The sequence below is a fragment of the Heterodontus francisci genome, chromosome 7 (assembly GCF_036365525.1).
Source record: "Heterodontus francisci isolate sHetFra1 chromosome 7, sHetFra1.hap1, whole genome shotgun sequence".
NCBI lineage: Eukaryota > Metazoa > Chordata > Chondrichthyes > Heterodontiformes > Heterodontidae > Heterodontus > Heterodontus francisci.
This window is the reverse complement of record NC_090377.1, coordinates 69131233-69146384: the sequence shown is the minus strand read 5'-3', so window position 1 is coordinate 69146384 and position 15152 is coordinate 69131233. Positions and strand designations below refer to the sequence as shown.

Here is a 15152-nt window from a genome sequence, read left to right as displayed (position 1 = left end):
GTCCTGCTTGCTAATCTTTTTCCTAACTGCCTAAACTCAGCCTGCAGGACCTCATCCCTTTTTCTATCTCAATTGTTGGTACCAATGTGGACCATGACCTCTGGCTGTGCACCCTCATCCTCCAGAATGCTGTGCAGCCGCTCAGTCATATCTTTGACCCTTGCACCAGGGAGGCAACATACCATCCTGGAATCACGCCTGCAACCACAGAAACGCATGTCTGTTCCCCTAACTATAGAATCCCCTAACACGATTGCGCTCCTTGTCTTTTTTACTCCCTCCCTGCACAGCTGAGCTACCCATGGTGTTCTGGTCTCATTGCACTCTCCAAAGGAACCCTCTCTCCCATCGGTACTCAGAACTGAATACCGGTTAGAAAGTGGGATGCCCTCCGGGGACTCCTGCTCTATGTGCCATGTCCTTTTTTGTCTGGCAGCCACCCAGTCCATCTCTGCCTGTGCACTCTTAATCTGCAGGTGACCACCTCCTGAAACATGCTATCCACATATCCATCATCCTTGCAAATGCACCTCAATGACACCAGCTGCTCCTTGAATTCCAAGATTCGGCGCTCGTGTTTTCGAATTCGGTGGCACTTTCTGTACATGTAGTTGGCCAGCACATGGGTAGGGTCCTGGAGTCCCCACATGACGCAGGGTGAACATTTGACGGTGTGAGCAGCCCCGCCTTGCCTCGAATTATTTATTTACTGCATTAAAATTGGAAGTTCAATAACCACAATAAAATGGTTATAAATAGAACGAACAAACGGGTAACCACTTACCCACTGAGGAAGATACAAGAAATCTCCCAGAATTAGAGATCCAAGGGATTAGGGAGAATGAGGAATTGAAGGAAATTAGTATTAGAAGGTTGCATTGGAGAAATTAATGGGGCTGAAGGTTGATAAGTCCCCAGGACCTGATATTCTACATCCCAGATTGTTGAAAGAGGTAGCTATAGATTCTGGAGCAGTTCCTGCAGATTGGAAGGTCGCAAATGTCACCCCACTATTTAAGAAGGGAGGGAGGGAGAAAACAGGAAATTACAGGCCTGTTAGCCTTACATCAGTCGTGGGAAAATGATAGAATCTATTCTAAAGGATGTGATAAATTGACACTGGGATAATAATGATATGATTGGGCATAGTCAACATGGATTTATGAATGGAAAATCATGTTTAACGAATCTGTTGGAGTTTTTTGAGGATGTTACTAACAGAATTGATAAAGGGGAGTCGATGGACATGGTATACTTGGATTTTCAGAAGCTTTTGATAAAGTCCCCCACAGGAGGTTCGTTAGCAAAATTAAAGCACATGGGATAGGAGATAATAAACTGGCGTGGATTAAGGATTGCTTAACAAGCAGAAAGCAGAGAGTAGGAATAAACAGGTCATTCTCGCGTTGGCAGGTTGTGACTAGAGGACTACCACAAGCATCAGTGCTTGGGACCCAGCTGTTCACAATATATATCAATTATTTGGAAGTGGGGACCAAATGTAGTATTTCCCAGTTTGTGGATGACACAAAACTAGGTGGGAACGTGTGTTATGAGGCAGATGCAATGCAGCCTCAAGGGGATTGGACAGACTTAGCGAGTGGGCAAGAATGTGGCAGATGGAATATAATGTGAAAAAATGTGAGGTTATCCACTTTGGTAGGAGGAACAGATCTACAGAGTATTTCTTAAATGGTAAGAGATTAGAAAGTGTAGATGTACAAAGGGACCTGGATGTCGTCATCAACAAGTCACTGAATGCTAACATGCAGGTGCAGCAAGCAATTAAGGCGGCTAATGGTATGTTAGCCTTTATCACAAAAGGATTTGAGTTCAGGAGTAGTGAAGTCTTGCTTCAATTGTATAGAGCCTTGATTCGACTGCACCTGGAGTACTGTGTGCAGTTTTGGTCTCCTTACCTTAGGAAGGATATTATTGCCATCGAGGGAATGTAACAAAGGTCCACCAGACTTGTTCCCGGGATGGCGAGACTATCCTATGAGGAGAGATTGGGGAAACTGGGCCTGTATTCTCTAGAGTTTCAAAGAATGAAAGATGATCTCATTGAAACCTACAAAATACTTAATGGGATAGGCAGGGTAGATGCAGCTAAGATGTTTCCCCTGGTTGGGGAGTCTTGAACCAGGGGACAAAATTTCAAAATAAGGGGGAAGCCACTTAAGACAGAGATGAGGAGAAATTTCTTTACTCAGAGAGTTGGGAATCTTTGGAATTCTCTACCCCAGAGGGCTGTGGAAGCTCAGAGTATGTTTAAGCAGAGATTGACAGATTTCTAAATACCAATGACAAAGGGATTTGAGGATAGTGTGGGAAAAAGGCATTCACGTGGATGATCAGCCATGATCGTATTGAATGGTGAGGCAGGCTCAATGGGCTGAATGACCAACTCCTGCTCCTATGTTCCAGTACCGACTACTGGTATTTTAGCTTGTACTTAGTAGATGGACTTAAATGTTGGAGAAAAAATTAAAATCAGCAGAAAAAGAAAAGAACGCAAAAAAAAGCCACCAGATACTCACCAAATAGCTTCCTGTACCTCATCACTCTCTCTCTCCCCTCTCGCGCTGTTTGTCACTCTGAAGTCTCACCTAGCCAATCACCTACCTGCTTTCCCTGTGATGTTACAGCTTAAGTCGTGGGATTTATGTCAAAAGTAGGAGGGCCACTGTGCTAAGTAGAGGGACATGACACAGGTCTAACGGAGCCACGGCAAGTAGAGATGTTGGCGATAGAAGCAAATTTCCAAATAAGAGCTTTGCAAGTTGAAGTGTAGAAGATGCAGCTCCTTGTATAAAAGGGGCCATTGTGGAATGCATCCACAGTAAGAAGTCATGGTAGACACCAAGTGGCTAGACAAGAATTTATTCATGAATACTCACAAATGCAAGAAGTGCAAAATATTGACGCGGTTACAGCCAGGATTTCTGCAAACAATAATCCAGAGCAGTGAAGCAACAATTGAGGCTGATTAATTTAGATCCAAAATTTGACAGAATTTATCTCTAGGTAGAACCATGAAATAATGTCAGAGCTAAAAGGGCACATGATGTTCATCAATATTAACACGTTTTCTGAAAATAATGCAAAGAGAATCTGAAATCAGTGCTGCCATCTCAGCCATAATAAATTAGAAGAGCAAAATAGTGGGTTCCCCATTGGCTCAGGTTTTTTTTAAATTTAGTGAGCAGCTGAGCTGTATGGACAAGGAAGCTCCCAGATTCATCCCATGCTGCTTGATAATCTCAGATGAAGTAGCAGCGGAGGCATTTCAGTTGTTATCAGTATCACTGTAACCAGAGTTCGGATGACTGTCCAGAAACTCCTGCTATAATTCAGATGTTAAGTGAAGAAAAGATCAAGCTCAGCTGTGATACATCTGTGATAGTCTGTCATCACTACAGTTAATGTGCATACATAATAATACCCACTTGAATGAGGAACAGGAGGGCAATCAGCGAACAAAAAAAAAATCAGCATCTTCAAAAAAAAATTGATAAGGAAAAAAAATGCAAAAGGCCCACCAGCATTAAGATCAGAGATGGGGGTACTGGGCAGCACGAAAAGAAAACAATTGTTACAAGATAGTGGCACAATGGACGAGTACCACAGAACCAACAGCAAGCAATTTAGTCAAGGACACAAAAAGGAGTGTGCCAAGAATATGGCCTGGATTCTGTAGTCAGCGTCAAAGAAAGGCTGCTCACCTTGAAACAAATCTCAGAAATCTAGCAATCTCCGTGGCGAGAACTTTAATTGCAGTGATGTCATTAAGCTGTCCGAGCAGCCAATCACATGGAAGAATTTTCACCGACAGCCAACCAGGAAATGGACAGCACGAAAATCAAATCACTTCTTAAAAATTTTACACTGAGTGAAATAAATATTGAGACATACACACGGGGTGAAGATAGAAGCTGAAATATCATGAAAAAGCTATCTAGTTCATTAAAAAAAAAACTAGTAATTAATCTTAATAAGGACATTTAATATAAAAAATATTTTCAGGGCCATTAAAAACCCAGCTACACCTCACTGAATTAGGCTCAACTTTTAAAGGGTTTCTAACAGCAACATGAGAGCACAAAAAGTGAAATTCTCACCAGATCAATCGATTTCACTGATTGCCAGCTCTGGGGAAGTGGTTGGGGGGGGGGGGGGGGGGGGGCAGTGGTAGTGGCAGTGTCCACAGCACGGCGGAGCAATAAATAACCGTCCACAACTCCAAAATTCCCACACTAATCTTTGCTTGTGCTAAATCCTGAAGTTGCCAGCAGATACAGAGGGGCAAGGATGGTGAACACTGACAGTTCAAAACTTTTCTGCTTGCTATTTCATCTCTTCAGGCTGGGCAAGCTATGCTTTATTGAGAGGCAGAGAACATATATTAAAGAAGAAAGCAATTTAGTAAACAAAAACTCTTCTGCCTGTGGTTTTAAAAATGCTAGGAGTAAAATAGAGGAGGGTTTGGACTTTACAAAAGCCCTCATGGTCTAGCACAAGCTGTCAAGAGGATCCAATTCAAACCTGGGTATCTTTCAACACAATTCTCCAACTCTGTTCAGGATTAGATTAGATTAGATTAGATTAGATTAGAGATACAGCACTGAAACAGGCCCTTCGGCCCACCGAGTTTGTGCTGAACATCAACCACCCATTTATACTAATCCTACACTAATCCCATATTCCTACCAAACATCCCCACCTGTCCCTATATTTCCCTACCACCTACCTATACTAGTGACAATTTATAATGGCCAATTTACCTATCAACCCGCAAGTCTTTTGGCTTGTGGGAGGAAACCGGAGCACCCGGAGAAAACCCACGCAGACACAGGGAGAACTTGCAAACTCCACACAGGCAGTACCCGGAATCGAACCCGGGTCCCTGGAGCTGTGAGGCTGCGGTGCTAACCACTGCGCCACTGTGCTGCCCTGTTTACTGTGGTTATGAATCATATAATGAAGAGAAGAAAAGACAAATATTGTAAAGGGGGAAAAAAACAAAAAATATAACAATGAGAAACTGGGGAGATGTCTGTGAGAGAAGGTGAGCAAGAAGGTATTAAATCATGTGTCGTATTACAAAGTCAAGCCCAATAAAAATATTTTACTGTTTAAGTATCACAGGGTACTATGAATACAAAACCATGTGAATAAGCTATAGATATTTAAAGCACTAAAGGAACCTAACTGAAGTACTTCTCTCTAAATTGGAAGCTATTATTGTGTTATTTTCCTGACTGATGTCAGAACAGTATTTTTGATTAATAAGCATTGTGCAATGCCACTTTCCAAATTTGAATTCCAACCCCACAACCATAAGTGTAGTCTAAACAAAATGAAAAATTAAACTCCATACATACCTCTGATTCTTTGTCACTTAATGATCCAAGACTTCCAAAACTGTGGTTAGAACACTCATTATTTGTTAAAGCCTATTTTAAAAAGTAAACAAAAGATTAGTGAAAATCAGGATGTAAAATGAGAATTAAAGACAGATATATACCTCCATTTATCCAGTTATGCATATTTTGAAATTTGTGTTCTAATCAAGTAACTCTGTATACCTTTTATTAGTTTTAATGACTAAATGGTAACCAAATTTGTGATCAGAAGTTTAATATCGCATTTGTCTCAGACGTTAATCTGGAATTATTACTTCTGTTGTTTAGAAACGTGCTTTAATAGATTTATCTTTACACACTAATAAAATACACATGATAAATAAAAGTTACATAAATGGTAAATTAGCTCCATGCAGACTGAAATGTAAAGAACTGTTAAATTACACCTGGTTAAAGACCACACAGATAAGAACAGATAACCATAGCAATTTGCAAAGTCTGGCTCCAGATCATCTGGAGACCTATTTAACTTGGCTACATGAAAGGCACTGAAAGAAAACAAAAGGAGTGTGAATCAATCCTGGGTTGTACTTGAAGCCTATTGTTGGCGAACAACTGCTTTAGAGGTGTGATTCAAAATTAAAAGGACTAAAATCTCCCAACCATTTCCTCACGCTCTGCACTACTTAGCTGCTTTATACCTGATGCAGGCTTACAGCTTGCTTCTGGAACTGCTGACCTGACAACAGAAAGTTATGTGGAGATCCAAAATGGAGGGGCACGAAGTTCAAACCTCTGGATAAGGGCGGGAAAAACGTACCCAACGTCGTCCTCTTCCTGATGACCATCTTCGTGTGCGGCTGCATCAAGCTGTGCGTACAGCCCCAGTATACAAACATCAAGTGTCACTACATGCTGAGGTTCTATCTGCCCCCAGTGTTGCGAAGGATGGGTCTGGTCACATTGCTGTGTAATGCTCCATCCAATTGGACCGTGCCGTACCACCTATCCTTCGTGGAAAAGTTTCTGCAGGAAAACACCTTTGACCACCAATCCATCAGGCAGTGGTCTGCACGGAATGTCCTCAAGACCCTATGGGAAAAGGAGATGGTGTATTCTGTCGGATGGTTCCCCGAGCAGACTGCCAAAGTCATTTGGCAGAATGCCTCATCACCAGAACTTTCACACAAGCACCCAGACATAGCTTGGCTGGTGGTGAGAAGGGCACTCCCCGTCAGATCCTTCCTGAACGCCCGGAGTCTTGCCCCCTCCACACGCTGCCCTCCAGGTGGCTGCGGTGGGGAAGAGATAGTTGCCCACCTCCTTCTGGATTGCGTCTTTGCAAAGCAGGTGTGGAAAGAGATGCAGTGGTTTTTTGTCGAGGTTCATCCCAAGCAGCTGTGTAACACAGGAGTCTGTGCTCTATGGGCTGCTCCCAGGGACCCACGCCGAGATAAACATCAACTGCTGCTGGAGGACCATCAATTCGGTGAAAGATGCTCTTTGGTCTGCCCAAAACCTCCTGGTCTTCCAGCGCAGAGAGTTGTCCACGACCGAGTGTTGCAGAATGGCACATTCCAAGGTGCAGGACTACATGCTGAGGGACGCACTAAAGCTTGGGGCAGCCGCTGCAAAGGCTCAAATGGGGAAAGACCACTGTGTAAGGTCCTCCCACCAAAGTGAGCTGAGGGGCTGGACCCACGGGAAACTCTTCGGGGTGTATACACCAAATATGGGTTTGCTGTAAAATGTACATGGCATGTAATATGAAATGGAAGGGTTGTAAGGCAACTCACTCCTGTATTGAAGAAAACTGATTTCCTTTGCACTTTTTGGAATGTCAACTTGGTGCTGTTTTGAACTGTGTTGTAATGTATTTTAAAAACAGATTTTTATGAATAAAGTATATTTTTGGGAAAAAAAAGAAAATTATGTGCTACATCACAACCTATGACCATCAAGATAATGGCAAGCCTGAGCAAACCATATGTATATAAACTTTCATTCAGGGTTTAGTCCAAGATAGACTTTAGCATCCTAATAGGGTATGCATTTTGGAAAGTTAGGTGTTTAAAAAAAAACTGTTGTAAAGAGAAGCGAGTTAAATATTAAATCAGATGGTGACAAAGACATTTCCCCAAATTAAACAACAGACTGCACCTTTTGTCCCAACAATACCCTCTCTAAATTGTGAACTGCACCAGGCGTACCTTAGCTCCTGTGCTTCCACTTCCACTCCCAGTACTCACACCACCTGTAAACCTTGCCTCTAGCAACTCTTGCCGTCGAGGATCCAGGCTATGAAGTTCTTCCATCGCACCTTTAATTAAATGAAGTGTTAGGTTAAATTACTTTGCTCAAAAAGAAAAATCTTTTCTGTCACTACACTGACAAGTTTAGAAAACTAATCTTTGAGTATTGCTTCACAGAAAATATTTTAAGTATTGGATTAAGCTGTTAACCAAACAGAAACAACCAAGCAAAAAAAAGTGCAACTGTAAATAATTTGGGTGAATTGCTAGGCTATTTTCCCACACACCAAATTTTAGCCCCCCTTTAGCTTCTTAACCCATTTACTACTTCTCAGCTTTAGTGGTGTTTCACAATTGACCTGAAGTACATGTCTAAAGAAAAGTAATTAAACAAATTACAAGATGAAGAAACACTGCTCATCTCTTCCTGCTGCTCATGTTTTATCTGAAAACTAAAAATATAAGAGGCCAGTATTTGGGACGTACAGGTGCATCAAGCACCCTTCTCCTCTTTACAGTCCCCTCAATTGTGCACATAATTGAAAAAAAGTTGGGTTTGTACATAATATTGCGGTCTGGAACCAGACTCCATACATAGCTAGCCATAATCTTGAATGTTCACACCAGGTAGAGTTGCTATGAAATAGACTGCATAATTGAACAAAGCAATGATTCCTCACCCAGACCAGTTATTAGGCTTGGTCATAAAGTGGAAATAAGCCAACTAAAATTTTCCATCATAAATATAGATTACTACTTAGATTCGGAGGAAGGAGAATAAAAACATGCACTTTTAAACGTACTGGCCCTCCCAATGCAAAATCTTTGCTCATGTACAAACACCAGATTTAGGATTAAAGATTCAGCAATCATTTTCAGAAGCTATAAATTAATGTATGCTGCTTATTACAACTTGCAACACTAAATCACGCACACATTTAATATAAAAAGGAACGAAGAGCTTTACCTCACCACCACCTCTCGACCCTCCACTGTCTCCAATTTTGTCACATGACTTGTACTGGATGATCAGAAATTTTCTTTAACTAAATATTGGGAAGACCAAAGACACAACCTTGAGACCCTGCCACAAACATCGCACCTTAACCGCCAAAATTCACCCATCTCCCCGCTCAATGTTGGAGAATGAAGCAGATCCTTTACAACCTTGACCTACTTGATCCTGCACAAGATGGGCTTCCAATCACACAGCCGTTCCACCACCAAAACTGCTCAATTCCAACTCGAAGACATCTGCTGCTCTGACCCTCATCCATACCTTTGTTACCTCTAAATTTGATTATTCCAGTACTTGTCTGGCCAGACTTCCATTTTCCAGACTCCATAAACCTAAGCTCATCCAAAACTCTGCCGGTCATATCTAACTGGCACCAAGTTCTGTTCGCCCATCACCCATGTCATTGATCTACATTGGCTCTTGGTCCTACAACATCTTGATTTTAAAATTCTCATTCTTGTTTTCAAATACCTTCAGAACCTGGTTCTCCCGCCACCCCCATCTCTAAGGTCCTCGAGCCCTACAACGTTTCAAGATCTCTGCGCTCCTCTAATTCTGGCCTCTTCAGCAGCCCTCATTTTCATTGCTCTGTGAAACTGTGCTTTCAACTGCCTAGGCCCCAAGTTCTGGAATTTCTTCCTAAACCCCTCTGCCTCTGTAGCTCTCGCTTTTCCTTTAAGATACTGCTTAAAACTATCTTTTTGACCAAGGTTTGACACTCGTGAAGTGCCTTTGAAAATTATGTTTTCCTACGTTAAAGGCGCTATGTAAATGCAAGTTGTTTTAAATTGATCCAGATAATAGTGCTCCTCCAACATTAATGTCAACTACCAAAATCAACAGGTTTTAAAATAGACCCAAAATTTCTATTTCACAAAAGGTCTACACAAAATGTTTAACATACCTCATCAATTTCATCAAATCACATACAGCTAGCAGCATCATATGCAGCAAAAACTTTTCTCCTTCTCCTCGCCCATCAGCACTGTCTCAAAAATTTACTTGCAACAAAACTGCTTTTGAAAATTAATCAGATTCACTTTCACCTGTATGCATTTTACATCAATTCCCAAGTTAACTCAAACAGAAATCTAAAATCCATTAAAGAGTCTGATGAGCATTTGAGTTGGTTTCAATCCATGCCATCATGTCAAGAAAAAAGACAATTCTGATATTCAACAGACATAATTAGGAGGACAAAATTTTACCAATTCAATGGAAAGCATTAATATGTCACTGCATCATGAAGCAGCAAGTTGCATGGCAGAATAAAATGAATTTGCCACACTTAACCTGGATGTCAATGACCCCAAGAGCATGCCATAACGATCTTAGTCATTCCTTGCGCAAAGCTATGAACTGTAATTTCCTTCACCTAAACTCTAAACTGACTATCCTCTTCCCCAGCCAATCGGTACAAAATTGGGATCTGTAACACCTGTTTGGACGTCCGTGAAGGCACACACAAATACGTGGCTAATCGCACTGGACACCACACTGGTGAGGGCGTTAGCATGCACATGGTGATTGATTGGCTGCCGGAGGAAGACAGAGGAAGCAGACTGTGACGGCTGGTTGATTTATTCTGGCTGCTTCAATTTTACAATTGTTTGCTGTTTTTCATAGTTGTTTAAAGTTGCAAGAGACTATGAACATACGAATTAGAAGCAGGAGTAAGCCATTCGGCCCTTTGAGCCTGCTCTACCATTCAATAATTTCATGGCTGAACTGATGCTCCACATTTTCAACTACCCCCGATAACCTTCCACCCCCTTGCTTACCAAGAATCTCTGCCTTAAAAATATTCAAAGACTCTGCTTCCACCGTCTTTTGAGGAAGAGAATTCCAAAGACTTATGACCCTCAGAGAAAAAAATTTCTCCTCATCTCGGTCTTAAATGGGCGACCCCTAGTTCCAAATTCTCCCACAAGGGGAAACATCCTTTCCACATCCACCCTGTCAAGACCCCTCAGGATTTTATGTTTCAATCAAGTCGTCTCTTACTCTTCTAAACTCCAGCGGATACAAGCCTTGCCTATCTAAAGACAGCCTGCTCATCCCAGGTATTAGTCTAGTAAACCTTCTCTGTACAGCCTCCAACGTATTTACATCCTTCCTTAAATAAGGAGACCAGTACTGTACACAGTACTCCAGATGTGGTCTCACCAATGCCCTGTATAGCTGCAGCATAACCTCCCTACTTTTGTATTCAATTTCCCTTGCGATAAACCATAACATTCTATTTGCTTTCCTAATTACGCACTGTACCTGCATACTAACCTTTTGCAATTCATGCACTAGGACACCCAGATCCCTCTGCATCTCAGAGCTCTGCAATCTCTCACCAGTTAAATAATGCACTTCTTTTTTATTCTTCCTGCCAAAGAGGACAATTTCACACTTCCCACATTATACTCCATTAGCCAGGTCTCGGCCCACTCACAACCTACCTATATCCCTATGTCCTCTTCACAAGTTACTTTCCTACCTATGTTTGGGTCATCAGCAAATTAAGCAACCATACATTCGGTCCCTTCATCCAAGTCATTTATATAAATTGTAAGAAGTTGAGGCCCAGCACAAATCGCTGTGGCACACCACTCGTTACATCTTGCCAACCAGAAAATGACCCATTTATGCCTGCTCTCTGTTTCCTGTTAGCTAGTCAATCTTCTATCCATGCTAATATGTTGCCCCCTACACCATGAGCTTTTATTTTCTGCAATAACATTTGATGTGGCACCTTATCAAAAGTCTTCTGGAAATCTAAGTACAATACATCCACTGGTTCCCCTTTATCTACAGCACATGTAACTTCCTCAAAGAACTCGAATAAATTGGTTAAACAGGATTTCCCTTTCACAAAACCATATTGACGCTGCCCGATTACTTTGAATTTTTCTAAATGCCCTGCTATACATCTTTAATAACAGCTTGTAACATTTTCCGTAAGACAGATGTTATGGTAACTGGCCTATAGTTTCCTGCTTTCCGTCTCTCTCCCTTTTTGAATAAAGGAGTTACATTCGCTCTCGACAGGGAGTGGTGTGGCAGGGGCTTGATGGGAGTTTCTTCCTGACTTCAAGGCTTCTAGACAACCAGCTGCTCCCAAATAAGAGTACAGTAGTAGCCATTCCCCTTGAAATATAGTAGGACATGGAGAGTGAATTGAGGCCACGAAGAGCTGCTGCAAGAGGGAGAAGCCGTTGGAGCAGAGTGGTGCTAAGAAGGTCTCTTTGCAGGAGGCCACGTCCACCCAAGATGTTGAGAGCATAATTCTCCTACCTAAACCTCAGAAAAGAACAAGATGTGTGACATTTGCGTTTCAGCCTGGACATCCTCAATGATATCTGCCATCTACTGCAGCTAAATGGCAACCTCAGAGGACAGCATTGGCAGTGACTGCGAAGGTGACCATGGCCATGAGCTTTTATGCGCCTGGCTCCTTCTAGGCCGAAGTTGGAGATATTTGCAATATCTGAGTTTGCCATCTACTGTTGGATAAGGGAGGTCACAGGGCCTCTATTTCAACAAAGCTGAATACATTTCATTCTCTCGTGCCAGAGAGAAGCAAGCAAAGACGACATTCGAATTCCTAGGACTAGAGGCTTCCCCATTGCGGAGGGTGTCACTGACTGCACACACATTGCTTTGCAGATGCTTGATGTCGACTCTGCCCCATAACGGAACCGAAAAAGATTCTACACCCTCAAAATCCAGCTGGTATGTGACAACTGGCAGAGAAACATGCAGGTCAATGTCCAGTATCTTGGCAGCAGTCTTAATGCCTTCTTTCTGCAATTGTCAGGTGCATTTGAGCCACCACGGCAAACTAAAGGTTGTTTACTAGTTGACAAGGGATATCCACTGACCATATGACTGATGAATCCATTGTGCAAACCACACACGTACGTATCATGCATAAAATGAAAGCCATGATGTCACACAAAATGAGATCACTAGGGTGCTGAAACAACGTTTATGCTACCTGGACTGTTCTGAAGGAACCCTTCAGTACATGGCAGAGTGGGTATCAAGATTTGTGGTGGTCTGCTGCATATTGCACAAGTTCACTATCATGAGGGAACAGCCCTTGCAGACAGCTAGATGGTAGGCAGCTGAGGAACAGAAGCAGGCAACCTAAACAGCCCTTTCTATCGAGGCTGCCCAGCAAGAACTCACATGGGTGCAATACCAGTAAATGCAATGCCAATTCCCCATTCACCAGCAGTCTTACACCTCATCTTCCCTGCCATTGAACATCACCAACTCCACTTCGCCACAATGAGAGAATAAAAGCTATCCCAAAATAAAAATTCCAAATCAAATTTGTAAATTAAATTTGAAATTGCACACAAAAGTCAACTAATTACGCTTGTGCAATCCTTTCGTGTCTGTCTTTTGTGTGCCTTTATCCATCCTAGTGCAACATTTAGATTGCTGGCGGAAACGGAGATATTGGGAGTAAGCGGGATGTGAAGTTGAGGTTACAATCAGATTAGCCATAATCTTGTTGAATGGCAGAGCAGGCTCGAGGGGCCGAACAGCCTACTCCGGATTCGTATGTTCGTATTGGGTTCAGAAATGCGCTGGAGTTAGTCATCATTTAAAGGCTGGAAAGGATGGGCTCCAAGCTCCGTGCAAAGCCCTGTCTCAAGTTGGTGTTCGACTCCTCCATGCTCAACATTACACACACAGGCCTTTTTGACTGGTTTCCCAATGCACCAAGCATTCAAATGTACATACCACCAGCCTTCCTTCTGTAGGTTACTCCATTGAACCGCTCATGTGACTTTTGTGCAACCTTGCTCTCTGGCAAGCTGGCACCTGTACTATCCTTGCCCCCTGCCCTGGCTCAGGCCAACCGTGCTCGGTGTCTCACCATGTGCTGATCCCACCTCTGCTAACCTCCAAATTACAGGCAGTGTCTGTATCTATCTGTTTCTGAGCTGCGACAGTGCAAAATCAAGTGACAAGTCACTGCCTTCTTGCTGTACCGCCACTGCCTAGCCAGGTTGCAATGGATATCTGAAAGCAGAAAGGCATAAGGGTAAGATTGTGGAGCAGGGAAAGTGAGAGGTACATGCATACACTATCTGAAGCTTGTAAATGAGGGGGTGGTGGGTTGCAAGAAAAAGCATTAGTTATGAGGATATTGTCATCTTCGATGGTTTTAGCCCCATCACTGGCCATGGCCTCACCAATGGGCACTTCAATAATGGCCAGCACCATCGCCTCTATGGGGATCGGGACATGCCTGTGCCCCGTTTAGCTCATGCTGCCACCAGTTGTACGCCACCTTGTCCTACAAGAGAAAGGGAAGTGCATCAGTGAGTGTAGACAATCTGTTTGGCTGATGTGGTTGAACTAGCTGGCAGTATGTGCACGTTAGAAGATGTGGGTGTGAATTTTGCAGCAGTGCTAAGTGTGTGAGGATGAGGTAAAGTATATGTCAGGTAGGAGTCCTTACTGACAGATTGTTGGTAGGTGTAATGAATTGACCAGTGTCTGAGGCTAGTGGTCTAGTTGATAGGATATAGCATTTGAAGATGCATTCACAAACCTTAACCACTCATGTGAGGTCACTGAACTTCTTGCAGTTTACAGCCAGGTCCTCAGGGCATTGATCACCACAGCTATCTGCTCGTACTGCCTTCTGAGCCTGTGTCTGGAAGTTCTCCTGTGAATTCAGGGCATCTCTCTTACATTCCTCCAACACATCATCTGAAAACCTTGGAGCGCACTCTCTGCCATGTTGTGGTATAATGCAATGTTTCACAGATCAGATTCAGTTCCCGCACAGCTGCTGGTGCCTGCTCCAGCCACAAATCATCATCCCTTTAAGAGGTGCAGGCGAGCTTTAAGTGATGCTAGCCACTCACGATATTGGCATCCACTCAGGCGTCCAGCCAATCAACAGCAAGGTTAGTGCTGCCTGAACGCTGAAATCATTTAAAACAGCAGTTAGTGCGACGTTGGCGTGCTGCCTGCATTGCAGTTAATGGGTGTGGGTTAATCATGCATTGTGATCCCTATGCCAGTTTTTGGAGGCTGTAGAATTTAGCTCCCCCACCCACCCCGCCCCAGTCTTTGCCAGAACTACGATGATTGAATCATTGAGATAAAGCTCTCCATTTCCAACTACTTCCTTAAGAATCCCCTGTCACCCATCTATCACTGAAATCTTGACTTGCATCATAGTTGACTTCAGACTCAATTACTTCAATGCTCTGCTGGCTGAGCTCTCATGCTTCAGACATTGCAAGCATCAGCTCATCGAAAACTTTGCTGCCCACACCCTATCTTGTATATGCTCTAGCTCACTTCCCACCTCTGGCTTACACCAGCTACCAGTATCCCAATGTCTCAAACTTGAAGTTCTCATCCTGGTGTTTAAATTCCTCCCCATGTCTAAGCCAGTCCAGTCCTAGCCCCCACCCAAACTCTCTTCCTCTGACTTTGGTCTCTTGCACATTGTTCCTCTTTTGAGTTGCCTAGGCCCGTTGCCTTGGAATT

General features: G+C 43.0%; 1 protein-coding gene across 4 annotated transcripts in view; it reads right to left on the bottom strand.

Moving 5' to 3' along the window:
• LOC137372038 (serine/threonine-protein kinase tousled-like 1) overlaps nucleotides 1-15152 on the bottom strand; it is a 250014-nt gene that overhangs the window by 131737 nt on the left and 103125 nt on the right. For 3 of the 4 annotated variants that reach the window (XM_068035354.1, XM_068035355.1, XM_068035357.1), the window contains 2 exons: nucleotides 7577-7686; nucleotides 5385-5456 (listed from right to left, as the gene is read on the bottom strand). In XM_068035354.1, the coding sequence (XP_067891455.1) occupies nucleotides 5385-5456; nucleotides 7577-7686 (182 nt within the window). Of the gene's footprint in view, nucleotides 1-5384; nucleotides 5457-7576; nucleotides 7687-8585; nucleotides 8608-15152 lie in introns of those variants that run through there. The other variant, XM_068035356.1, reaches the window with a different exon arrangement.